The sequence below is a fragment of the Podarcis raffonei genome, chromosome 17, assembly GCF_027172205.1.
Source record: "Podarcis raffonei isolate rPodRaf1 chromosome 17, rPodRaf1.pri, whole genome shotgun sequence".
Classification (NCBI taxonomy): domain Eukaryota; kingdom Metazoa; phylum Chordata; class Lepidosauria; order Squamata; family Lacertidae; genus Podarcis; species Podarcis raffonei.
Window position 1 is genome coordinate 28688819 of NC_070618.1, and position 24736 is coordinate 28713554.

The following is a 24736-nucleotide window of genomic DNA, read 5'->3' on the forward strand; positions in this document are numbered from 1 at the left end:
TCCATCCTTTTCATTTTTTTAAAAGCATACCTTAAACTTCTTTTCTGTGGTTTGAATCCAGCTTTCGCCCAATTCCTCCCTCTCCTTTCAAATCCCCTCATGGCTCTTTGAAGCATCTGCTGATGGGGACATAATTTTGGTTGCAAAGTGGCCCTCCTAAAACCAGAATTTGGAGCGCTTGGTTTCATTATTGCCTCGGAGAAACTGCCGACAGGCTCTGCATCAAGCGCACAGCCCCAGATTCACGGCTGGCCAGTTAGAATTTCTTTTTGGGCCACAGAACCAGCATGCGTTTGTAATTGCCTGTGGGGTGACAAGCCCATTCTCTTTATCAGCTTGGCTATCAGGCTCATATGGTGGCAGGTGACTTGGCACAGCTGCAGTTGGGCAGATCGGTGTCTCATCTGACTTGGAAACTCTCTCTGACTATAGCGAGAGGTTTTCCTAGAATGGTAGAGTTGGAAGAGGGACCCCAAGGGTCATCTAGTCAAACCCCTTGCAATGCAGGAATCTCAGCTCAATAGAAAACAGCGCTCCCATCCTTAGACGGCAACCCTGCACCCTCTTGCTTCAGAGCAATCCCTGTTAAATTCTCTGGGGCTTTCATCCGAATGGACGAGTGTAGGAGACAACTGTTCTTAGTTAAGAGGAGAAAGTTTTGTCTCCCAAGTTAGATTAAAAAGAATTGGACAGGATAAATATTTCCCCCCCTACCAAATGTGAGAGGTATCAGGACATAATAGAATGGGGGGAAACATTTTCTCAGTTCAAAGAAGAAAAGGCAGATATGGTATGCTTGCAGGAGGCACGCTAAAGAGGGCAGAATAATTTACTTAAAACTTGAATACAGTCACACCTTGGATTTCGGGACACCTTGGCTCCTGAACGATTGAAACCCGGAAGTGACTGTTCTGGTTTCCGAAGGTTTTTTGGGAAGCCGAACGTCCGACGGGGCTTCCGATTGGCTGCAGGACCTTCCTGCAGCCAATTGGAAGCCACGCTTTGGTTTCTGAACCTTTTGGAAGTCGAACGGACTTCTGGAATGGATTCTGTTCGACATCCAATCTATAACTGTACAGTGGTACCTCGGGTTACAAACGCTTCAGGTTACAGACACTTCAGGTTACAGACTCCGCTAACCCAGAAATAGTACCTCTGGTTAAGAACTTTGCTTCAGGATGAGAACAGAAATCGGGCTCCGGTGGCGCAGCGGCAGCAGGAGGCCCCATTAGCTAAAGTGGTGCTTCAGGTTAAGAACAGTTTCAGGTTAAGAACAGACCTCTGGAACGAATTAAGCACTTAACCCGAGGTACCGCTGTACTTTGAATAGAGCAGGGGGGACAGGGCTGTCTTAAGCATATGTGGCGCCAGGGTGCAAAGATCCACCTGGCGCCCCCCCCTCCCCAGGTTGCCTAGTCCCAGGCGTGCAGGAGGGCAGAGCCAGCCGGCCACCTCAGCGTCTCGCTGGCTCAGTCTCCCCCGAACTTGCAGCGCAGAGCTGCCCGCTGCGGCACTCCGACCAATGGGCTTCCCCGGACTCTGGGCCTGGCGCCCCTCAGAGCCCCGCGCCCAGGTGCCCCGCGCCCCTAGCGCCTATGGGTAAGATGGCCCTGAGGGGGGAGCAAGTTTGGCCCACAGGCCCCACGAAGCCCCTCCACTGCCAGGCCATTTTGGGGGAGCCACGCCGACCCTGCACCTGACATGGTTGCATTTTGGGTGTTCTGGTCCTGCTGAATCTTTTGGTTTTTTATTTTTAAGCTGAAGGCCCGCAACTGTTTTAGGATTTGCACGCGTAGAACTAGGGGAAGAAAGCTTTGCCGTCTTGTCTTTTCGTAGATTCGGTGGAAGTATATGATTGTTGACGAAGGCCATCGCATGAAGAACCACCACTGCAAGCTCACTCAGGTGCTGAACACGCACTACGTCGCCCCCAGAAGAATCCTTCTGACAGGGACGCCCTTGCAGAACAAATTGCCGGAGCTTTGGGCTCTGCTGAATTTCCTCCTCCCCACCATTTTCAAGAGTTGCAGCACCTTTGAGCAGTGGTTCAACGCCCCTTTTGCCATGACCGGAGAAAGGGTATGATGATGATGATGATGATGATGATGATAATTATAATTATAATTACAATAATAATTTATTTTTTATTCCCCGCCCACCTGGCTGGGTTTCCCCAGCCACCCTGGGCGGCTCCCAGCAGAGTATTAAAAACACGATAAAAGATCAGACATTAAAAACTTCCCTAAACGGGGCTGCTTATGGGATGTTGCTCGCTTGTTTGTATCACGCCGTGGGATGCGGGTGGCGCTGTGGTCTAAACCACAGAGCCTAGGACTTGCTGATCAGAAGGTTGGTGGTTCATATCCCCATAACAGGGTGAGCTCCCATTGCTCGGTCCCTGCTCCTGCCAACCTGGCAGTTTGAAAGCACGTCAACGTGCAAGTAGATCAATAGGTACCGCTCCGGCGGGAAGGTAAACGGCATTTTCTGTGCGCTGCTCTGGTTCGCCAGAAGCGGCTTAGTCATGCTGGCCACATGACCTGGAAGCTGTACGCCGGCTCCCTCGGCCAGTAAAGCGAGATGAGCACCGCAACCCCAGAGTCGGCCACGACTGAACCTAATGGTCAGGTGTGCCTTTACCTTTACCTTATACTTTTCAAGCATACTTTCCATGTTAGCATAAGTATTCTAGCCTCTTTAAATTACTTTTTTTTTAAAAAACAAACAAACCTCTAAATAAATTCTTCGGATTCTCAGTTTGCTAAACCATAAAGATACGTGCTACAGATCAAACAGTGCAATTTTGGTTCTTTTTTTAAAAAAAAAACAACCCCCATACATGTTATTTTTTCATTGTGCTCTTTCCTGCAGGTGGATTTAAACGAGGAAGAGACTATTCTGATCATCCGGCGCCTCCACAAAGTTCTCCGCCCTTTCTTGTTACGGAGGCTGAAGAAAGAGGTCGAATCTCAGCTGCCAGAAAAGGTTTGTGGAAGAAGGAAGACCTTCTGAAGTTTTCTAATGTTCTGTATTAAATCCAAAATTCACAATGCCACAAAATGAGCAGCAAAAACATACCGTATTTTTCGCTCTATAGGATGCACCGGACCATAGGATGCACCTTGTTTTAGCGGGGGATAACAAGAAAAAAAAATTATCCCCCTCTCTGCTCAGCGCCCCTTCAGCGAAGCGGCAGGAGAAACGGAGCCCCTTCCATTTCTCCTCCCGCTTGGCTGAAGGGGCACTGCGCAGCTCTCCCTCTCTGCTGAAGCCAGGAGAGTCTTGCTCTCCAGGCTTCAGCGAAAGGAACCCGAAGCCTGCGGAGCGCAGCGGGAACCCGCACTGCGCTCCTAAGGCTTCAGGCGGCTATCCCTGAAGCCTGGAGAGCGAAAGCAACGCGAAGCCTCCATAGCGCGGAGGGAGCACTCCCTCTGTGCTTCGGAGGCCTCACATTGCTATTGCTGAAGCCAGGGAGCCTGCATTCGCTCCATAGGATGCACACACATTTCCCCTTAATTTTTGGAGGGGAAAATGCGTCTTATAGAGCGAAAAATACAGTATCTCTGAAGACAAAGACTAATTGAGCTTGGTTGACTCTGAATCTTACCTTGTTTCCCCCTTCTGTGTTGTGAGCACAGAGAATATCGGGGCAGAAAAATGAGACTTTAGACACAATAAGTTCTGCATCACCCAGTGTTCAGTAGTCATGGAATCTGTATCTACAGAATCACCTTTTCCTAAAATCACAATAATTTCTATTGGTCTCCATTGCTGTCTTTTGCTGTGTGCTCCCTTTGCACCTTTGCCTATTCTGTAACTCGCTTCATTAATAACATAGAATAAGCCTACTTTTCACAGATTGCACCCAAGGCAAAACAACCTTCTGATCTCCCTAGGGCATCATCTAATGCTTTCACAACTCAGATTTCCCCCCAGTGTCAAGACTTGTGAGATCGGCAGTGAAGAGGCTTCAGGCTTGTGGAATCTGCTGTGACCCTGACTTTAAACAACTGGAAATGGGTTCAAAAGAAATGCATCTGGAACTTTAGAATTCTTAGGTCAGGAGCCCACAGTCCCACAGAAAAACCCATTCCCAGTTGCCTCCTCTCTGCAGACTTCCTTTATTTCAGTGGTATAATTTAAGGGATAAGTCATTTGGTTGTTGGCGTTGTTATGGGATTAGGAGTCCTTGCTGATCTCCTGCAAATCACCCATAAAATCTATATTTTGCCCACCCCTGCCTTAAAGCAGATCTGGGCAGAAGAATGCAGAAATGGATCTGCCGTTCAGTCGCTTGGCGATTTGCAGTGTATCTGCAAGGATTTCTGATGATGTAGTTGTTTAACGATAGCAGCAACAAAACGGCTCCACCCTAAGCTAAATGACCATATTTTTTGCTCTATAAGATTTACTTTTTCCCTCCTAAAAAGTAAGGGGAAATGTGTGTGTGTCTTATGGAGCGAATGCAGGCTGCGCAGCTATCCCAGAAGCCAGAACAGCAAGAGGGATTGCTGCTTTCACTGTGTAGCGATCCCTCTTGCTGTTCTGGCTTCTGAGATTCAGAATATTTTTTATCTTGTTCTCCTCCTCCAAAAACTAGGTGCGTCTTGTGGTCTGGTGTTTCTTATAGAGCGAAAAATACGGTATGCTGCTAAAGTGAAAAAATCTCCAAGTAACCAAATTTGTCTGGTCAGTTCTGGTTCTCCTCTGCGCTGGGCTTTGGCAGATGAATCTTGGGTTTCCGCTAGATCAAGTAGATCCTGTAAGCTTGAAGTCTTTCCAACGCTGCTTTAGAAAATGTCTTGTGGCTTACGGTGCCATTGTGGTCAGACATTTAGAGATAGCGTGAGATTCTCGCCAGGGCACGAGGCCTTTCCATTACTCTGAATTTTTGAGAGTGACACGTTACTTGCTCCTCTCAGGTGGAATATGTGATCAAGTGCGACATGTCAGCTCTCCAGAAGATCTTGTACCGCCACATGCAAGCCAAAGGGATCCTCCTCACAGACGGCTCGGAGAAGGACAAGAAGGTGAGCAGATTACAAGAGAGATCCGCTCTCTTTCCCAGAGCAGCCCTATCCTGATCAGCTATGTGACCCGAAGAAGTCAACAGGAAGCCTTTGGGAGTCCTCCCCACCCCTGGCCAGTCAGGGCTTGGGAGAGGGGGTGGGAGGGTGATGAGTACGTTTCCGAGTACGTTCCGAGTACTCCCAGTACGTTTCCGAGCACAATTCAAAGTGTTGGTGTTGACCTTTAAAGCCCTAAACGGCCTCGGCCCAGTAGACCTGAAGGAGCGTCTCCACCCCCATCGTTCTGCCTGGACGCTGAGGTCCAGCGCTGAGGGCCTTCTGGCGGTTCCCTCATTGCGAGAAGCAAAGCTACAGGGAATCAGGCAGAGGGCTTTCTCAGTGGTGGCACCCACCCTGTGGAACGCCCTCCCACCAGATGTCAAAGAGATAAACAACTACCTGACATTTAGAAGACATCTGAAGGCAGCCCTGTTCAGGGAAGTTTTTAACGTGTGACATTTTAATGTATTTTTAATCTTTGTTGGAAGCCACCCAGAGTGGCTGGGGAAACCCAGCCAGATGTGTGGGGTACAAATAATAAATTATTATTATTATTATTACTATTATTGGCACCTCTCTGCTGGCAAACAGGATCATGACCAGCGGTGGGGGGGTGGGCGGTGGCAGAGGAGGGGCTTTACTGCAGCAGAGGCCGTAGCATCACCCAACTGGAAGGAAAGGTCCCTTCTGTTAATGGCCAGTCATAGGGCTGGACGATATCTGGTTTTCAACATTGTGATCTTTCACCAGCTAAACATTGCGATATACCGATATATCACCATGTCTGAAATAAGGATGGAGCTATGTAGAGGCATTGGCTGGCTTCACGGTTTTTCCCGCATCGTGATTTTTGCCGGCGCCAGCTTCAGGTTCAGGGGAGAACTGAGCCGGCAGAGTTAACAGGGGCTGGAGGAATCGAGAGAATCTTTGGCCAGCTTCACAGTTTTTCCTGCATTGTGTTCTTTGCTTGGAACACACACATCACAATTCATGATTGCCATGTCAAGAATTACAAATCCGACACAGTGGAACCTCGGTTGTCAGACGTAATCCGTTCCAGAAGACTGTACAACTTCCAAAACGTTCAGCAACTGAGGCGCAGTTGCTGCTTGGCAAATTCCTTTTTTAAAAATGGAGAAACGCACCGCGGAAGCCGTTCGACTTCCGAGACACGTTCAAAAACAGAAGCATTCCCTTCTGGGTTGTCGGCGTTCGAGTTCCAAATTGTTCGGCTTCCGAAGCATTCGACAGCCGAGGTTCTACTGTTATCACAATATGGACTTCAGACTGGTTTTGGATCATATATCAAGATATCGCCCAGCCCTAGCCAGTAGAAACCCCCGAAATGCAGGACATGGCAGAATGGGATGCTGGGAAATTTGGATCCAGTAGATCTGATGCGTGGAGCCCTTAGCCAGCCAGCCTGGGGCTAATGTAGCTTTCTTTTTTAAAAATGCTTTCCTATCCTGGCTGGGGCAAGCCAGCAGGACTCACTATGTCCCACGTAGGATCAGTCTGGATAGCTGGCCTTGGTGAAGATTTGACATTTTCATCCCCAAAAAGTTTTTGATTTTGAGTTTCTACTGAAATGAGGCTGCATTTTAATGTTGTATTTTAGTCTTGTTTTAAGTTTTATTTTGATCAATTGTTTTTATACCTGGTGTTAGCTGCCCTGAGCCCAGTCTTGGGTGGGTGGGGTATAAATAAATTATTATTATTATTATTATTATTATTATTATTTATTAATATTATGATGTTCCTGTGCCTCAGTGCCTCCTAGTCACAGTTTGGACTTCTCCTGGCAGATTTCATTATATCCCAGGAGCAGGTTCTCACGAGTAGCTGGAACATTGGAGTGCTTTGAAATCCCTCCAGCTCATGTTAACAACATGATATAGGAGTCTGGGATATTTAAGGGTAAAGTATATTACTAAAGGCCTAAAGTGCGTCTCTTGTGTTGTATGGTCTGCCAGGTTTTGTGGGATCTTTTCCCATTTCCACTGGACTTTGTGACGTCTCATCTGTTCCTTCCTTAGGGAAAAGGAGGCGCCAAGACTCTAATGAACACCATCATGCAATTAAGAAAGATCTGCAATCACCCCTATATGTTTCAGCACATTGAGGTGAGTCAACGTTGCTCTTTTGTTACCTCAGGTGTTAATGGGATAGAGGAGACTTGGACTTTGTTCTTTCTGGTCTTAAATTATTTTGTGTAGGGCAGAGCCAAAGGGGGAAGCCCCCAGGGTGTGCAAAAACAGCCTCTTTAGGGAACTTTAGGGAGGGGAAAGCAATCTGTTTTTAGAAAACCAAAATGCCAGCAATAAAAGGAGGCGAAGGTGTTTGTCCCTCGTATGAGGAGGAATTCTTCAGGCACAGACACTGATCTTATGTTGCCTCACAGAGTAGTATTTCTCCCATTGGAATGTAATCCGCCCCCCCACACACACACAAACAGGGGTTAGCAAGGTTTACCTCACCTGGGCCGGTTTACTCTGGTGGAGATCCGTAGGCCGGATCGCGTGCGCGCCCCCCCCCCCGCGATTTCTAGCGCCTGCGTCTGCACAGATGCGATTTCTAGCCCCTGTGTCTGCACAGATGTCATTTTTGGCGTCTGCGCAGAGACGATTTCCGGCACCACAGAAGCGAGTCCCCACGCAGTGCCGCGCCAGTTTAGTGCAGCATGCGGGGACTCGCTGAGTGGGTGGCTCGGTTCGTGGGCGGCTTGTGGGCCGGTTAAACTACCCCCGTGGGCCGCTTTTGGCCCATGGGCCTTAGGTTGCCGACCCCTGCTCTACAACCTTGCAGCGAGGTCTACTCAGAAGGTCTCACTGATGATCCAACATGCATTGGAACCATGAAACAATGCGCAAAGCTTGTTTTTGAGGATTGTCTAAGGAATCTTTTGCCTGTAACTGCATTTGTGGATCCTTCCCATAACCTAGAGTCATGTGCCACCCTGAATGATAGAAAATATATTTCATCTTCTTCTAGCTTAATTGTTTTTAAAAGGTTTGGTTTTTTATACACCATTTGCAAAGGAATATTCAGGCAAGATTTAATCTTATTAATGTGCTATTCTTTTATGTAAGGCATATACATATTGGTACATACTGAATTTTTTCATACTTTATTAAGATGACATGCTGTGTGACAATATAAGCTTTTTATTGGCTTTTATTTACCAATCCATCCATTTCAATAAGCTGCAAGTAGCTTGCCAGTTGATTGACATCAGAGAAGTATGTTTATTACAATGTGGTCTATGCACTAATAAGAGAATTACCATTTTAAAAATTGGTTATTTTAACTAGCACCACCAACCTAGGTTTATGAGTTTAGAAAGAGTTATGTTGGGTGTGGTTTAATCTAGTCGTGTTGAGTAATTTGCTGTTCTCCATTTGCAGGAATCCTTTGCTGAACACTTGGGCTATTCAAATGGTGTCATCAATGGGTAACTATTATTTTTTACTTCCTAGAACTTGTCATCACAGAATCTTTTAGAGTTTAAGTGTTTAGATAGTTGCTTGGCTGTAGGTTGGACCTTTTCTCTTTCTGGGGTTTGTGTAGGGTTTGGGGAAGTAATCCCTGTGCACCCTAATATCTGAGAAGAAACCACACATGGTTCATTTTCTGCAGTCCATACCAAACGTTCCGCTTAACAGCCTATAGGAAAGAAGTAGGATGTGCTAATTGCATGTGCAAATGTCGCCTTGTTAATATTTATTATCCAGCCTTTTCTCTTCACAGGGCTGAGCTTTATCGGGCTTCGGGGAAGTTTGAGCTGCTCGATCGAATTCTGCCAAAGCTGCGAGCCACCAACCACCGCGTCCTCCTCTTCTGTCAAATGACGTCCCTCATGACCATCATGGAAGACTATTTTGCTTTTCGGAATTTTGCTTACCTGCGACTTGACGGTAATGTTCCAAAGGGAAAGGAGCTCGGGAAATAAATGAGGGGCATCTTGTGATCTTGGAGCCAGGGGCTCCCGCTCTCAAACCCCTGTTTCTCCCCACCTCCAGGGCAGTGAGAAGGTGTTCCCTTCCTTTACATCCGTAGCAGTGCCAGCTGCCGGCCAGGAAGTTCCTTGTTTATATCTCGCCTCAGCCACAGTGTGGTTAAGACAAGCCGCTCTTGCAGCTCCCTTGCCTGTAGGATGGGGAGAACTTCCCTGACTTACTTGAAATGCAACTCTGAGTCAAGGCATTTTCAAGCCCTTCCAGTACTGACTCCAGTCCTTTGCAGTCTTTGTCCAAGGTGGACAAAGCTCTCCTCTTCAACTTTTTAGCTCTCCTCTGGGACCTTTTCCTCTTTTGTGCAGCGGTACCTCTAGTTACGAACTTAATTCATTCCGGAGGTCCGTTCTTAACCTGAAACTGTTCCTAACTAGAGGCGTTCTTTCGCTAATGGGGCCTCTTGCTGCCGCTGCACCGCCGGCACACGATTTCATTTCTCATCCTGGGGCAAAATTCTCAACTCGAGGTAACTCTTCCAGGTTAGCGGAGTTTGTGATCTGAGGCATTTGTAACCCGAGGCATTTGTAATTTGAGGTACCACTGTATTTGCTCTGAGTGTTTTTTCTTTATTATTTTACGTTAAGATCGTACGCAGTTTTCATCAAAATCGATTTATTTGTCTTGGCAGCTTCCCATCTTTTGAGAAGATCTAATTTTGCAGCAGGTGCTGGTGCAGTTCTAGTTGACAGACCAGTCTGCAGTCCAAACCCAGTTTGAAGTCTATATCGTTATATCAGTTTCATAATTTTTTGGCCTGGCAGTATATCACGAATCATGGTGTGTGTGTGCGATGCAAAAATCACGATGTGGGGAAAACTATGGAGTCAGCCAATGCCTCTGCATAGCTCCATCCTTATTTCAGACATTGTGATGTGATGTATCAGTACAGTGGTACCTTGGTTTACGAACTTAATCCATTCCGGAAGTCTGTTCTTAAACCAAAGCGTTCTTAAACCAAGGCGTGCTTTCCCATAGCAGCGGGGGACTCAATTTACAAATGGAACACACTCAACAGAAGTGAAACATGTTCTGCTTCCAAGGCAAAGTTCACAAACCAAATAAAAAATTCCTTCCAGTAGTACCTTAGAGACCAACTAAGCTTGTTATTGATATGAGCTTTCGTGTGCATGCACAGTTCTTCAGATACTTCTTCAGATACACAGTGTGCATGCACACGAAAGCTCATACCAATAACAAACTTAGTTGGTCTCTAAGGTGTTACTGGAAGGAATTTTTTTACTTGGTTTTGACTACGGTAGACCAACACGGCTACCTACCTGTAACTTCACAAACCAAAACACCTACTTCTGGGTTTGCAGCGTTCTTAATCCAAGTTGTGCATAAACTAAGCTCTTCTTAAACCAAGGTACCACTGTATATTGTGCTGTTTAGCTGGGGATGTATCGTGAAGTTGAAAACCAGCTCCATCCTATTCTAGACATTGTGCTGTATCCGTATTGCCCAGCCCTTTGGCTTTGTTAGGCTGCTTTGATCCTTCCCACCTGTGGAGAGTGGAACATTGGACTCGCCAGAAAGGTGGCTTCCTATACACCTATGTTAATTGTAGGGCTTTTGCAGGGGACCAAACAGCTGCATTTTCCTTTATATTCACCTGTGTGTTTCTACCTCTTAATGCTAGTTCTGTATTTTTCACGTTCATTAATGCTCAGACCATGTTTTTGGTGCACTTAACGTTTTTCTTCTATGGATGCGTGTTTGTTAGAGTTGAGGTTATTCTCTTCTTTTCCTTTGGGATTGTTCTGTGCGTTTTCCTTCCTTCTCTTTTGGGTTGACTCTGGCTTGCCCTGTATCCTGGGTTGGTCTCATCCTGACATGGGCTGGCGTCAGGGCTGGGAGGGCTCAGGGATGCCTTGACTAGGAGTTGCATTTCTGGGCTAAGAACATCAGGTGGCGCGAGATGCCGCCTGATGGATGGGCGCCCACTGAACCAGGTGAGTCCCAGCGGGTTTGTTTCCAGCACGATATCCAGATTATGTTATGGGACCAAGCTGAAAGTGTGCACTCAGTTCGCTGGAGAAACACTCTAGTCCATTGATGGAAATCAGTTTATCTGGGTATTCCTCTCATCTGGTCCAATTCAGATCATAGAAGGGACCCCCAAGGGACATCCAGCCCAGCCCCCAGCAATGCAGGAATCTTATGCCCAACGTGGGATTCGAACCCACAACCCAGAGATGAAGAGTCTCATGCTGCACCAGCTGAGCTATCCCAGCGATGTTTAAGAAGCCATAGTCCTTAACACTAATTTCCCATGAGATTTTTTTTTAAAAAAATTGAAGTTAACTCAGAAGTTAAAGTAATTTCCTTCCAAAATCTGTCTATTTTAGCATTAATTTTACCTAAAATAATGGGAGAAGTAGAGCTTGTAAATGAATTCTTCTGCAGAAATGTGATACGTTAATGTGATTTTAAAAATTAATCGCACTCCAAATCGCATGCACGCTCGTTTTTCTCTTGGGATGAGTTACTTCACTAAAGAGACTTTTTTTACCCCCTAAGTATGTAGATATACAGTGGCACCTCGGGTTAAGTACTTAATGCGTTCCAGAGGTCTATTCTTAACCGGAAACTGTTCTTAACTTGAAGCACCACTTTAGCTAATGGGGCCTCCCGCTGCTGCCGTGCCGCCAGAGCACGATTTCTGTTCTCACCCTGAAGCAAGGTTCTTAACCTGAAGCAATATTTCTGGGTTAGCGGAGTCTGTAACCTGAAGCGTATGTAACCTGAAGCCTATGTAACCCGAGGTACCACTGTATAAATATATATCAGTGAATTTCAGAGCGTTCTCCCTTTACCTTTAGCAGCAATCGCCTCTGTCTGTGACCGAAATTGAAATGTTCAGTCTTTATATATTATTAGAAGAACATACTTAGCAAAACAAAATACTTCTAGATAAGCAGCAGTTTGAGCCTTCTAATTAAAAGGTAATCCAAGGCTTCAGTAATATTAAATGCTTTGATCCCAAATGTTTTTGCTTAGCAGTCAACCTCATTTTTTCAGTAACATCACTTCAAAGTAAATGGCTCAGGATCACAGTCAAAGCTGGGTGGGTTTTTTAAAATAAAAAAATTAGAATAGCAGATGATAGTTCATCAGTACTCTGCATTGACAAAATGCAGAATTCTGCAAAAGCACAAATTCTGCAACTAGAACAAAGTAAATAATTACACAAGCATTTATACATTATTTTTTCCTATCTCACCATTTGGCTTTATGAATTGAAAGACCCACAGCAGATAAGATCTCATACAACATACACACCATTAAACGGTCCTGCAATTTTCTTCTTCTCAGAGCCTTACAGAAGTTGGTGTCTTTGCTCCTTCCGGTTCCCCTGGAGTTCAGCGCCCTGATAAGGCTGCAAATAACGTTTATGCCCGTGCTGATGGTGTTTGTTATAGCCGTTCATACAGACAGCTGGAACCACAGTGGCTAGTGCTGATTTTGAACCATATAAAAGGAAAGGAGAATTAAAGAGGACATCTTCACTTGGAGATGCTTTGCAATGACACGTGCTTTTTTTGCCCGCTCCTCTTTTCAGGAACGACGAAATCGGAGGACCGGGCAGCCCTGCTGAAGAAGTTCAACGAGCCCAATTCCCAGTATTTCATCTTTCTGTTGAGCACGAGGGCTGGAGGGCTGGGCTTGAACCTCCAGGCAGCGGATACCGTCATTATTTTTGACAGCGACTGGAATCCCCACCAGGTTATTTACAGACCACAATTTCTTCTTCTTCTTCAAATAATTTTTTATTAGTTCTTACACATATAAGGGACACGGGTGATGCTGTGGGTTAAACCACAGAGCCTAGGGCTTGCTGATCAGAAGGTCGGCGGTTCGAATCCCTGCGATGGGGTGAGCTCCCGTTGCTTGGTCCCTGCTCCTGCCAACCTAGCAGTTCGAAAGCACATCAGAGTGCAAGTAGATAAATAGGTACTGCTCCAGTGGGAAGGTAAACGGTGTTTCCGTGCGCTGCTCTGGTTCACCAGAAGTGGCTTAGTCATGCTGGCCACATGACCCAGAAGCTCCCTCGGCCAATAAAGCGAGATGAGCACCGCAACCCCAGAGTCGTTCGTGACTGGACCTAATGGTCAGGGGTCCCTTTACACATATTTTCCAGCATAACATCCTTTTGAACATCTTTTTGAAATGTTGGGCTATCACAGCCTATGACAGGGGTCAGCAAACTTTTTCAGTAGGGGGCCAGTCCACTGTCCCTCAGACTTTTTTGGGGGGGGGTAATGAACGAATTCCTATGCCCCACAAATAACCCAGAGATGCATTTTAAATAAAAGCACACATTCTACTTACGTAAAAACAGGCTGATTCCCGGACCGTCCGTGGGCCGGATTTGGAAGGTGATAGGGCTGGATCCGGCCCCCAGGCCTTAGTTTGCTACCCATGGCCTAAGACTTCCTTCAACCTCGACTGATGGTTTTCTAAAGTCTTTTTAATTATGCGTTTTGTTACTATAATTATTGCTATAAACTCAAATTTCCAGTACATCTATTCTTAATTTTTTTCACAATAATTTATAAATTACTCCTTACAAAACTTCTTGTAACCCTACAAGCTATGTCAATTGGTTACAATTGCTTTCCAAATATATCGCAAAAGTCTTCCATTCCTTTAGGAAAGTCTGGTCCTGCTGGTTTTGAATTTTCCCTATTAGTCTCGCCATCTCAGCATAGTTCATTAGTTTCTCTTGCCGCTCTTCTTTAGCTGGTATTTCTTCTTGTTTCCATCTTTTCTGTAATCTCTTCTGCCAGAGGAAGATTTTTTGGCTCTGCCTTTTTGGCTCCCCTTTGAAAATGTCGCTGCCAACCTCTAGATAAGGAGGGTTCGGTATTAGCGCTGACAGTTGCCCAGAGTACAGTGCAGAAACAGATTGGCAGATGAAACAGGCGGGTCGCTGTTGCTTCCTGGGAGTAGGAAGGGCAGGGCAATGGGGACATCGGTGGGGCGCAAACGCCCCTGGGAGCGTTGCCTTATTGGGAGGTCAAAAAACCCCCAGAGCAGATGGGGGGGGGACAGGGAGAAGAGAAGAAGCCCCACTGCGCACTGGCAGGTCGACTTCCATGGATACAACCCCTGGACTTGAAAGGGCAAACTAGATATTTCTTACAAGAGCGGGAGCTCAAATTATTAAGGAACCAGAATTGGATTATTTATTCACCCATCTTACGAGAGGGCAGGTGCTGGCACCACACAGCCGGTGAAATGAACTCTATCCCAAATGCACATTTCACTTAAATGCCAAAACTCATGAATTTCATGAAATATATTTTATTTGGGAGCCACCCAGAGTGGCTGGGGAAACCTAGCCAGATGGGCGGGGTATCAATAATAAATTATTATAAATTATTATTGTATTTATTTTGTTAAATAAGCCATGCTTCTCTCATATAATCCTGTGCACCGAAAACTTAAAGTTTAAGCAGTTTCTGAATTTGGCACTGTGGCTTGTCATCTTTAGCCTTTGATCTTTATAGGTTTATATATATGTAAAACTGTGGCTTCGTTTTGCTTCAGCCAGCCCCCTCTCCCGGGACTAATCCATTCCATGCAATGTGTTTTCCGCAGGACTTGCAGGCGCAAGACAGAGCCCACCGCATCGGGCAGCAGAACGAAGTCCGCGTCCTGCGACTCTGCACCGTCAACAGCGTGGAAGAGAAGATTCTTGCCGCCGCCAAGTACAAGTTGAACGTGGATCAGAAGGTTATTCAAGCCGGCATGTTCGACCAGAAGTCCTCCAGCCACGAACGGAGGGCTTTTCTCCAGGCCATATTGGAGCACGAAGAAGAAAACGAGGTAGTCTGCAAGCTTGTTTTGAGCCTTGAAAATTTAAGATTGCATTCCCCTCTCCCCCAGTTCCAGGTTCGAATGCTCATGGTGTTATTGGCTATGTCTACTCTAAAACCAGGACGCGGGTGGCGCTGTGGGTTAAACCACAGAGCCTAGGACTTGTCGATCAGAAGGTCGGCGGTTCGAATCCCTGCGACGGGGTGAGCTCCCATTGCTCGGTCCCTGCTCCTGCCAACCTAGCAGTTCAAAAGCACATCAGAGTGCAAGTAGTTAAATAGGTACCGCTCCGGCGGGAAGGTAAACGGCGTTTCCATGTGCTGCTCTGGTTCGCCAGAAGCGGCTTAGTCATGCTGGCCACATGACCCGGAAGCTGTACGCCGGCTCCCTCGGCCAATAAAGCGAGATGAGCGCGGCAACCCCAGAGTCGGTCACGACTGGACCTAATGGTCAGGGGTCCCTTTACTTTTACCATACTCTAAAACCATGTGCCCAGGCAGTCTGAACTCTGTGGCCGGCATTAATTACCCAAGCCAAGCAAAATTGCATAGTTTGTCCTACTTTGCATATTTGGGCATGTTTGCTCTTTTGCATAATTGATGCTGGTCATAGGAAGGGAAAGGAGATACGCGTTGCAAATGAGAGCCATCCCTCTGGCTTCTGAAATAGCAGCAGCAGGCATTGACCATGTGCTTTTGTGGCTACGTTTGCAGCTATAAATGCTATAAGATGTCGTTTTGGGAGAAGGGAGCTAGCAAAGATTCCTTGCATGGAAGCTGAATTCCGCACTGAACATGCATTCGTAAATAGATAAAACAAATGAATTCTAGGGGGGAAAGATGGCTGATCAGATTATTTCTATATAAAATGAAATATTGTAATTTTGAATGTGTCTCCAAAATTGCTGAGATCCTCATATTTATAGTATCTTAAAATAGAAACCAAAAAAACCAGGCATACATATATGATTCAGAATCATGACTTTACAAATGATAAGAACCAGGAATTGCTGGGAAACCAGGCTACGTATTTTTAAAAACCTTGTTTTGAATACAGTGGCTGCTCATGGGAACATTTTATGGAACCACTTACGTTGTTGAATTGTTGCCTCTGAATAAAAGCCTTGCACACACGTTGCAGAAATCCCTCTCTCTCCGTTTTTCCCTTTCCCAAAGCACCCCTTTCTGATCACGAGTAGATTCCTTCTCTGCATCTCTTTCGTTTTTGTCATCCTACTGGCCCGATCCCCAAGTGGTGCTTTTATAAAGTCCAGAAAGGGAGAGGCAATAATGGGAATTTCTGATAGGCTGCTGTGATGGACACACGCATCATCCCTTAGGGAGACCTATTATGCCAGTCTTTGCCAGCGGGGCGCCCTCCAGATGGGGTGGACAGCTGTTCTGAATGGGGCTGGTGGGAAACAGATGGCAGGCATCACATTGGCGGACGCTAATTGTGTTATCGGGGGGGGGGGGAATAACACATCATCTCCCTTTTTAAAAATATTACATTATTTAAATAATAAAATTTGGCTTCAGTTGAGAATCCTGCATTGGAGGGGTTGGACTACATGGCCCTTAGGCGTACCTTTGTGTTTCAATCAGCTGATCAGCAGAAATGGAAGCCCTTTCCCTTCTCCTGCGAGTGGCCTTGGGGGGGTAGAGATGGGAGACTCTCCCAGCCTCCCCTGCCAGCGCTGCCACCCACTCGGCTTAAAAGGCAGGGGGAGGCTGTTTTGAATGGCGTTTGGCTGCCTTAAAGCCCTTGGCTCCCTCCCTTCCCCTTGAAGATCTCAGCGAGACTGAGAACTTGGAAGCAAGGAGGGAGACTCACAACGGCTTTCGTGAGCCTTTCTCACTTTCCTTTTAAGTCCCTGAGATTGGGAGCTTAAAAGGAATGGGGGGGGGCTTCCAGAAGCCTTTGCAAGTCTCCCCTCCCTCCTCCATCAACATAAGAGCACAAGGGGGGTTGACCGGGCGGGGGGGGGGGCTGTCCGCCTCTCAAATTTGGCCTGCAAGGCAGATACTAATAAGCAGGGACGCGGGTGGCGATGTGGTCTAAACCACTGAGCCTCTTGGGCTTGCCGATCGGAAAGTCAGCAGTTCAAATCCCTGCAATGGAGTGAGCTCCCGTTGCTCTGTCCCAGCTCCTTCCAACCTAGCAGATGGAATGCACACCAGCGCAAGTAGATAAATAGGTACCACTGTGGCGGGAAGGTAAACAGCGTTTCCGTGCACTCTGGTTTCCATCACAGTGTCCCATTGCGCCAAAAGCGGTTTAGTCCTGCTGGCTACATGACCCGGAAAGCTGTCTGTGGACAAACATTGGCTCCGTCGGCCTGAAAGCAAGATGAGCGCCATAACCCCATACAGTGGTACCTCGGGTTAAGTACTTAATTCGTTGCGGAGGTCCGTACTTAACCTGAAACTGTTCTTAACCTGAAGCACCACTTAAGCTAATGGGGCCTCCTGCTGCTGCCACGCTGCTGGAGCACGATTTCTGTTCTTATCCTGAAGCAAAGTTCTTAACCTGAAGCACTATTTCTGGGTTAGCGGAGTCTGTAACCTGAAGTGTATGTAACCCGAGGTACCACTGTAGTCACCTTTAACTGGACTTAACCATCCCTTCTTTCTTTCTTTCTTTCTTTCTTTCTTTCTTTCTTTCTTTCTTTTTACTAATAAGCATCTGGCTAATGGAGCCAGAAAGAATTCCCTTCCTTTGGCCTGCCTGGTTCTGCGGTTCTTTGGGTTCAAGCCAAAGGGGCTGCAATGAAGCCACATTTTTTGCGTGGCTTTGCCCCTTCCCCAAGCCCTCTCCTGTCCTTGCCATATTTTGCCGGATAGCCATTCCATAGCGACAGTGCAGTCTTCCTGCTGTCTACACAGAAGCCTGTGCACTTGAGTTCAACATAGAGGATTGTATCCCATTTGCTCGGGAGCAGTGGCGCTGTACGTGTCAGTGCAGAGCTGTGGCAATGACCTCCTGGCCAGGGCATAGCTGCTGCCCAGCTGGACTGGGGCAGGGTGGGTGCGCAATTGAAGGCTGGCAGGTGCACCTGCAGGAAGGCCACTGGCTCAACTGAACGGCTGCCGCCTCGCCCATCCCCCCTTTCCACCCAGGTAAGCAGCAGTGAGGGGAGGGCATCTCTGCCCTCAACACATGCCACTGCTGCTTGGGAATTACTCCAGTTGAACTTGAACTTCCTTCTGAACAAACATGCATGTTTTCAATATACCGTATTTTTTGCTCTATAAGACTCACTTTTTCCCTCCTAAAAAGTAAGGGGAAATGTGTGTGCGTGTTATGGAGTGAATGCAGGCTGCGCAGCTATCCCAGAAGCCAGAACAGCAAGAGGGATTGCTGCTTTCACTGCGCAGCGATCCCTCTTGCTGTTCTGGCTTCTGAGAGTCAGAATATTTTTTTTCTTGTTTTCCTCCTCCCCAAACTAGGTGCATCTTGTGGTCTGGTGCGTCTTATAGAGCGAAAAATACGGTACTTCCTACGAAGGAAGACCAGAAATTGTATTAAATTACCAAAAATAAATAAATATATCGTAAAATTCAGAACAATTTTCTTTCTACAGGCTTCCATTATTTCTTGCATATGGTTTGCGGTTGTTCAGACTGGTCAAATCGACAGATGTTTTTCACACATGTCTCATTAATGTCTATGCATCTTGATGTGGGTGCATGCCTGTAAATTCTGTGATTTTTGTCTCCTCGCCTGCAGGAAGAGGATGAAGTTCCTGATGATGAGACTCTGAATCAGATGATTGCGCGGCGCGAAGAGGAATTTGATCTTTTCATGGTAATGATACCATACAATCCTACTTTAAATCTTCCTTCCTTTGATTCCCTTTGCAGCTCACTTCCTAGCCTAGTGGTGGAGTTCTGTTTCAGGACTTTTTGAAATTCTGAAGATGAGGAATGCTGGCACTGTCCGAGCCAAAGACCTTTTGTCCTTTCTGGGGCATCCTCTTCCATAAATGCACCCTCCTCGATAATGGCCTTTTCAGGGGCCAGTGAAGATTTGCACAGTCCTCCTTGGTTCCCTTGAAATCATAATAATAATATAATAATAATTTATTATCTATACCCTGCACATCTGGCTGGGTTTCCCCAGCCACTCTGGGCAGCTTCCAGCAAAATATTAAGAAACAATAATTCACCAAATATTAAAAACTTCTCTAAACAGGGCTGCCCTCAGATGTCTTCTAAAAGCCAGATACTTGTTTATTTCCTTGACATCTGATGGGAGGGCGTTCCACAGGGTGGGCGCCACCAGCAAGAAGGCCCTCTGCCTGGTTCCCTGTAACCTCACTTCTCGCAATGAGGGAACCGCCAGAAGGCCCTCGGCGCTGGACCTCAGTGTCCGGGCAGAACAATGGGGGGGAGATGCTCCTTCAGGTATACAGGACCGAGGCCGTTTAGGGCTTTTAAGGTCAGCACCAACGCTTTGAATTGTGCTTGGAAACGTACTGGGAGCCAATGTAGGTCTTTCAAGACCGGTGTTATATGGTCTTGGCGGCCGTTCCCAGTCCCCAGTCTAGCTTCCGCATTCTGGATTAGTTGCAGTTTCCGGGTCACCTTCAAAGTTGAGCGCATGGCAGTAGTCCAATCGGGAGATAATGGTGCAGCCATGGTTGAAAATACATCACATAAACTAGTAAAGTTGTAGATTCTGGTAGGTAGCCGTGTTGGTCTGACGCAGTGGATAGATGATAGATAGATAGATAGATAGATAGATAGATAGATAGTCCAGTAGCACCTTAAAGACCAACTAAGTTTGTTCTTGGTATAAGCTTTCGTGTGCATCTGAAGAAGTGTGCATGCACATGAAAGCTTATACCAAGAACGAACTTAGTTGGTCTCTAAGGTGCCACAGGACAATTTTTTTTAGTAAAGTTGTGTTCCTGTTCTGAGAATTCAGCCCTTGTGTTGCCCAGTATGGAGGGAAATGAATGCATCTGAATCTGCCGCTATCTCCATATTTTTTGCTGATGAACCAGATGAGTTGTTCTTTGTTCCTTCCTACAAAACCAGTATGAAATATGCTCAGTGGACTGACGTAAAGTCTTGGAGGGGCTGCCTTTTCCCCGATGTGCCACAAGAGGCTGCTGTTGCGCCTGCTCGGCCGATAATCCAACTGGTCGCTCCTCTCCGCCTTTCCTGCCCCTGTCCCTTTCCGTTGCTTCTCCGCCACGGATCTGGGGAAATGAAAGCAAGCAGCTGCTGCTGCGTCCAGAAAGAGTGTTTCACTCCAAGAATAGCTATCGGTGGCTGTTTGTTTGCCGCCCTTATCTGGCAGCAGTCAAGGCAGCGTACAAATTAAGCTACAAAACAAAAATCACTAAATCAGAACAATGGACACAGCACATTTTTAAAAGCCACCTTTTTCAGACAGCAAAAATGAAGGAGCGCTTTTGGGTTGTATCGTTGTGCAGGACGTTAGGAGGGGCTAAGAGCAGTGGATTTATGACAATGGATAAGAATCAGGGAATTGGCCATATTCACAAACCAAGGAAGGGAAGGGGCTGGGAGGCCAGTCAAAGAGCAGGAGCGCAAATGATTACATGGGCATCTTAAAAGCTATATCTGGCATTTTGGGTACCTGCAAGCTCCCCGTACCCTTGAGTGTAGCATCTCAAATTTCCTAACCTGTGTAGGGGCATCACTACGCTGTTGGGGCTGAGGCAAATAAAATGGTCTTTCTCCCCAAAAACCATTGCAGGTTCCACTTCTTTCCTGCCTCCCTTCCGTGAAATGAGCCTGCAAGCTCCTTTTAAAACAAAACAATCTAGCTCCCTCTGCCTTCCTTTTGAAGGGCCAACATTATGGTGACGTTAAGCAGAGTTGTTGTTGTTTAGTCGTGTCCGACTCTTCATGACCCCATGGACCAGAGCACGCCAGGCCCTCCTGTCTTCCACTGCTTCCCGCAGTTTGGTCAAACTCATGTTGGTAGCTTCGAGAACACTGTCCAACCATCTCGTCCTCTGCCGTCCCCTTCTCCTTGTGCCCTCCATCTTTCCCAACATCAGGGTCTTTTCCAGGGAGTCTTCTCTTCTCATGATGTGGCCAAAGTATTGGAGCCTCAGCTTCAGGATCTGTCCTTCCACTCAGCACTCAGGGCTGATTTCCTTAAGAATGGAGAGGTTTGATCTTCTTGCAGTCCATGGGACTCTCAAGAGTCTCCTCCAGCACCATAATTCAAAAGCATCAATTCTTCGGCGACCAGCCTTCTTTATGGTCCAGCTCTCACTTCCATACATCACTACTGGGAAAACCATAGCTTGAACTATACAGACCTTTGTTGGCAAGGCGATGTCTCTGCTTTTTACGATGCTGTAAGCAGAGTTACAGGGCACTAATACAGACCCACTGACATAAAAACATAGGTAATTAGAAGTACCCATGTTTAAAATCATAGAGATACCCAGCACCCACACATATTTTGCGTGCCTCACCTTTATCATGGGCTAAACTCATATTACCATAGCAGAGAACATGAGCCAAGAGCACCTTGCATAAATAATTTTTACGCTGACCAGGATGCTTTCCCTTCTTCATTTGGATAAGTTAATGAAAGCTTCCAGGCTCTTGTTGATCAATTTGTGGGAGTTTGGTGACTGTCGTTGCCCTCAAATGCCCCTTCAGGAATGCACATAATTAAAAATATTTCAAACTGCGTCTTCAACTCACGCCTTGCAAATGAAGTAAGCCTCCTCTGGAAGAAGAATATTCTGTGCATTATTCATCTTACAGGACAGCCATTATCAGTGGTGTGCATTGCAAAATGGCTTGGGCTCTGTGTCGGCCTTTCTCCGCTGGGCAAGACCATAATTATTTCAAAGCTGCAAGGCATGATAGTGTCGAGACTATATGTCATGTCATGTCCAGTCCTATAGACATACAAGAGCTCAGGATGTTTTCCCCCCAAAGCTGCCCGATAAATGAGGATCCCTTCTCAAGCTTCATTCATCTTGGTATGGAAGTGGTTGGCTGGTTGGCTTATTAAACTGGAATAAGCCATTGAAAAACACATCCACAATCCAAGTTTGTCTCTTGAGCTTGAAAAGTAGACTCAAACCTTGGCATTTCTTGCACACAGTCACAGTTCCGCTGTTTTCTGTGGAGGTAGAAACCTTATCCAACCTTCCATATTTTTTGCAGTGTGGGGTCTTCCTGGTCAGGTTGTTGACTCTCCAAGTGCCTTTTCCAAGAGCCTCCGTTTCATTCCTCCTCTGCAATTCCTTCTGGCTTTCTGTTTTTCCTCAGCCAGCAATCCATGCCTCTGGAACCCTCTTAATCCTCACTGGGCTCTTTCTGCCCCCTTCCCAAGTGTTTTCCCCTTAATTTTTTCTATTTTTTTGTAGTCTGACGCAGCTTGAGGTTCCTCCGAACCTGTTGCCACCTGCTTTTTGTACGTAGATTGTTCTGTTTTGGCTACCTAAGGATGCGCACAGAGAGAATAAATTCACTATTAGTATATAGGAGAAAACATTTCTCTTAGACCCTGGTGTCAACCAAGTTTGTCCTTGGAATTTTTTCTGCCTGCTCATATATTTGGAGCTGACCTTTCCCCATGCCTTGGGCAAATCACATTAGAAGTATTTTTGTCTCCTGCCATCACATTAGTTTTGGGGAAAGGGGTGTTTAAAAATACTTCTTTGCCTGCACAAAAATTTCATTGTATGCTGTCTCCTCAAAGGAGATGTCCTATTCAGAGTTCAAGCCAGCCGTTTCTTCCAAGTAGAGCATCCCATTCTTCCCCCAGCAGCCATGATCAGTTTGTTCTTTTCTGATTTTCCCTCTATTATCTGTGGCTTCTCAGAATTGTTAAATGTTTTTTGTACTTTTGCAAGTCTCAAGGTTCCCCACAAGCATGCAGATAACACCCTCTTGTTTGGGCTACGTCTCTGTTCGTGCTCACTATCTGAGTTGACATGCATACCAGCTACCGTTGTCGTAAATTTCAGAGGTGCTGTTTGCAGATATTCCTGTACTTTTCTTACGTTCCTGTTGTGTGGGGACCGTCGGCAGGAAAGCAAGGACTGAATAGCACGCATCCGGTGAAGTGAATTCTTCTCCACCGGAATAAAATTCGTTAGTCTTTGTTTCTGCTGCAAAAGATTAAATAGCTACCCCTCTGAAACAGAACGGACTTCTGAGGTTCTGTAAGTTGGAAGTGCTTGCTGGTTTATTTATCTATTTTAAGTACATTTTATCATCACCTCTGGAATTTATTTACTTGTTGGAAAAGCCATCCAGATGTCTGAATATCCAAGTGATGTTTACAGAAAGTTTATTCAAATGTAGTAAGGACTTTAAGGCCTTCGTACTGCTGTGTAATAGATGGCTGATATTTATCCTTTTAGGACTGGAGTGTAAGTCTCTTTAGTGACCATTAGGGCATGTAAAATTCATTCTCCATTACAGGTACTGCAAATGTTGGCATTTGGTAAGCATTAAAGCACAGGCAAAACAGCCCCAACAAAATACGTTCGAGTTTGCGGAAGCCTCCTAAGTGCCCTTTCCTCCTTTTTTCTTTCTTTCTTTTTTCTCTTGGTAATTTTAAAAAAAGAACCCACCCAATTTTCAGAAATTACCTGTCACGGTAATTTGCATTTTGTTAAGATTTATTCGAATAAATGTTAAGTCATTTGATAAAAAATAAATTGAAGGGAACTTCGTTGAGAGAAACGAAATGGCCGAAAATTCTGCAAACCTCCAGCTACTTCCAAGCTTCCAGCTTGCTAGAAATGTCTCAAGGGCGGCCTGTGTTATTCCCGCAGCGAATGGACCTGGACCGGCGCAGAGAAGATGCTCGGAACCCGAAGCGGAAGCCGCGCTTGATGGAGGAAGACGACCTGCCGTCCTGGATAATCAAGGACGATGCCGAAGTGGAAAGGCTCACCTGCGAAGAGGAGGAGGAGAAGATATTTGGGAGGGGGTCCCGCCAGCGCAGGGATGTGGACTACAGCGATGCTCTGACGGAGAAACAGTGGCTGAGGGTATGTACCATCTCTTCCTTCCTTGACGAGATTTCTTTGTCGATTGATGGGGAGTTAGAGCGATTTGGGCTGCAAAATGGAACCACGCATGGCAGGGGCCAGGCTGTGAAGGAACAACTGTGAAATCCCTTCTCCGTCCCAGTGTATGAACTGCAGAACCATGGTTGCTGAGGCCGGGAGAGCATGGTCTTGCTTTTCCAGCTCTGGACCTGGTGCCCATGGAGGGATACGGTTATGTTTCCCCTCCCACAGGGTACAGGGTAGTTTTTTGTGGGGGAGCGGGAAATATCGGAGTCCGGGGATGCGTGTGTCTTGGCGCACATCTGCAACCCCAAATTTCACCCTAATTAATCTGTCTGGGACTCTGCCCCATTAGCAACTAAAAATGTCCTTGCAGGCGGGATGAATCAGGACTGGAGGATACAGTGGTACCTTTGTTCTCAAACTTAATCTGTTCCAAAACCAAAAGTGATTTGGTTAATCTGATGTTCCAAAACCAAAGTGTTCCAAAACCAAGGTGCGCTTTCCCATAGAAAGTAATGCAAATCGGATTACAGTAATCTGTTCCAGACTTTTAAAAACAACCCCTGAAGCAGCAATTTAACATGAATTTTACTATCTAAATCATTGATCCATAAGATGAAAGCAATAATGTACTGTACCATAAAATAAAACAATATTGTAGATGACAAAACAAGCACCGAATATAAGCTCCAAATATCACCTTAGAACACTGCTATTGGAAATGGAAGGTTTGAATTACAATGGGGGGGGCACAAATTAGCAGCGCAACAGGAAACACAGGGGGACTCAAAACGGAG

The 24736-nt window shown here is 46.2% G+C and overlaps 1 protein-coding gene across 4 annotated transcripts in view; it reads left to right on the plus strand.

The window, feature by feature from the left end:
- Positions 1-24736, plus strand: part of SMARCA2 (SWI/SNF related, matrix associated, actin dependent regulator of chromatin, subfamily a, member 2) — a 129150-nt gene that overhangs the window by 62068 nt on the left and 42346 nt on the right. For all 4 annotated transcript variants that reach the window (XM_053371157.1, XM_053371158.1, XM_053371160.1 and 1 more), the window contains 10 exons: positions 1837-2079; positions 2872-2985; positions 4923-5030; positions 7106-7192; positions 8474-8520; positions 8817-8983; positions 12645-12808; positions 14687-14914; positions 18635-18712; positions 23697-23915. In XM_053371157.1, coding sequence (XP_053227132.1) covers positions 1837-2079; positions 2872-2985; positions 4923-5030; positions 7106-7192; positions 8474-8520; positions 8817-8983; positions 12645-12808; positions 14687-14914; positions 18635-18712; positions 23697-23915 — 1455 coding nt within the window. The remainder of the gene's footprint in view (positions 1-1836; positions 2080-2871; positions 2986-4922; positions 5031-7105; positions 7193-8473; positions 8521-8816; positions 8984-12644; positions 12809-14686; positions 14915-18634; positions 18713-23696; positions 23916-24736) is intronic.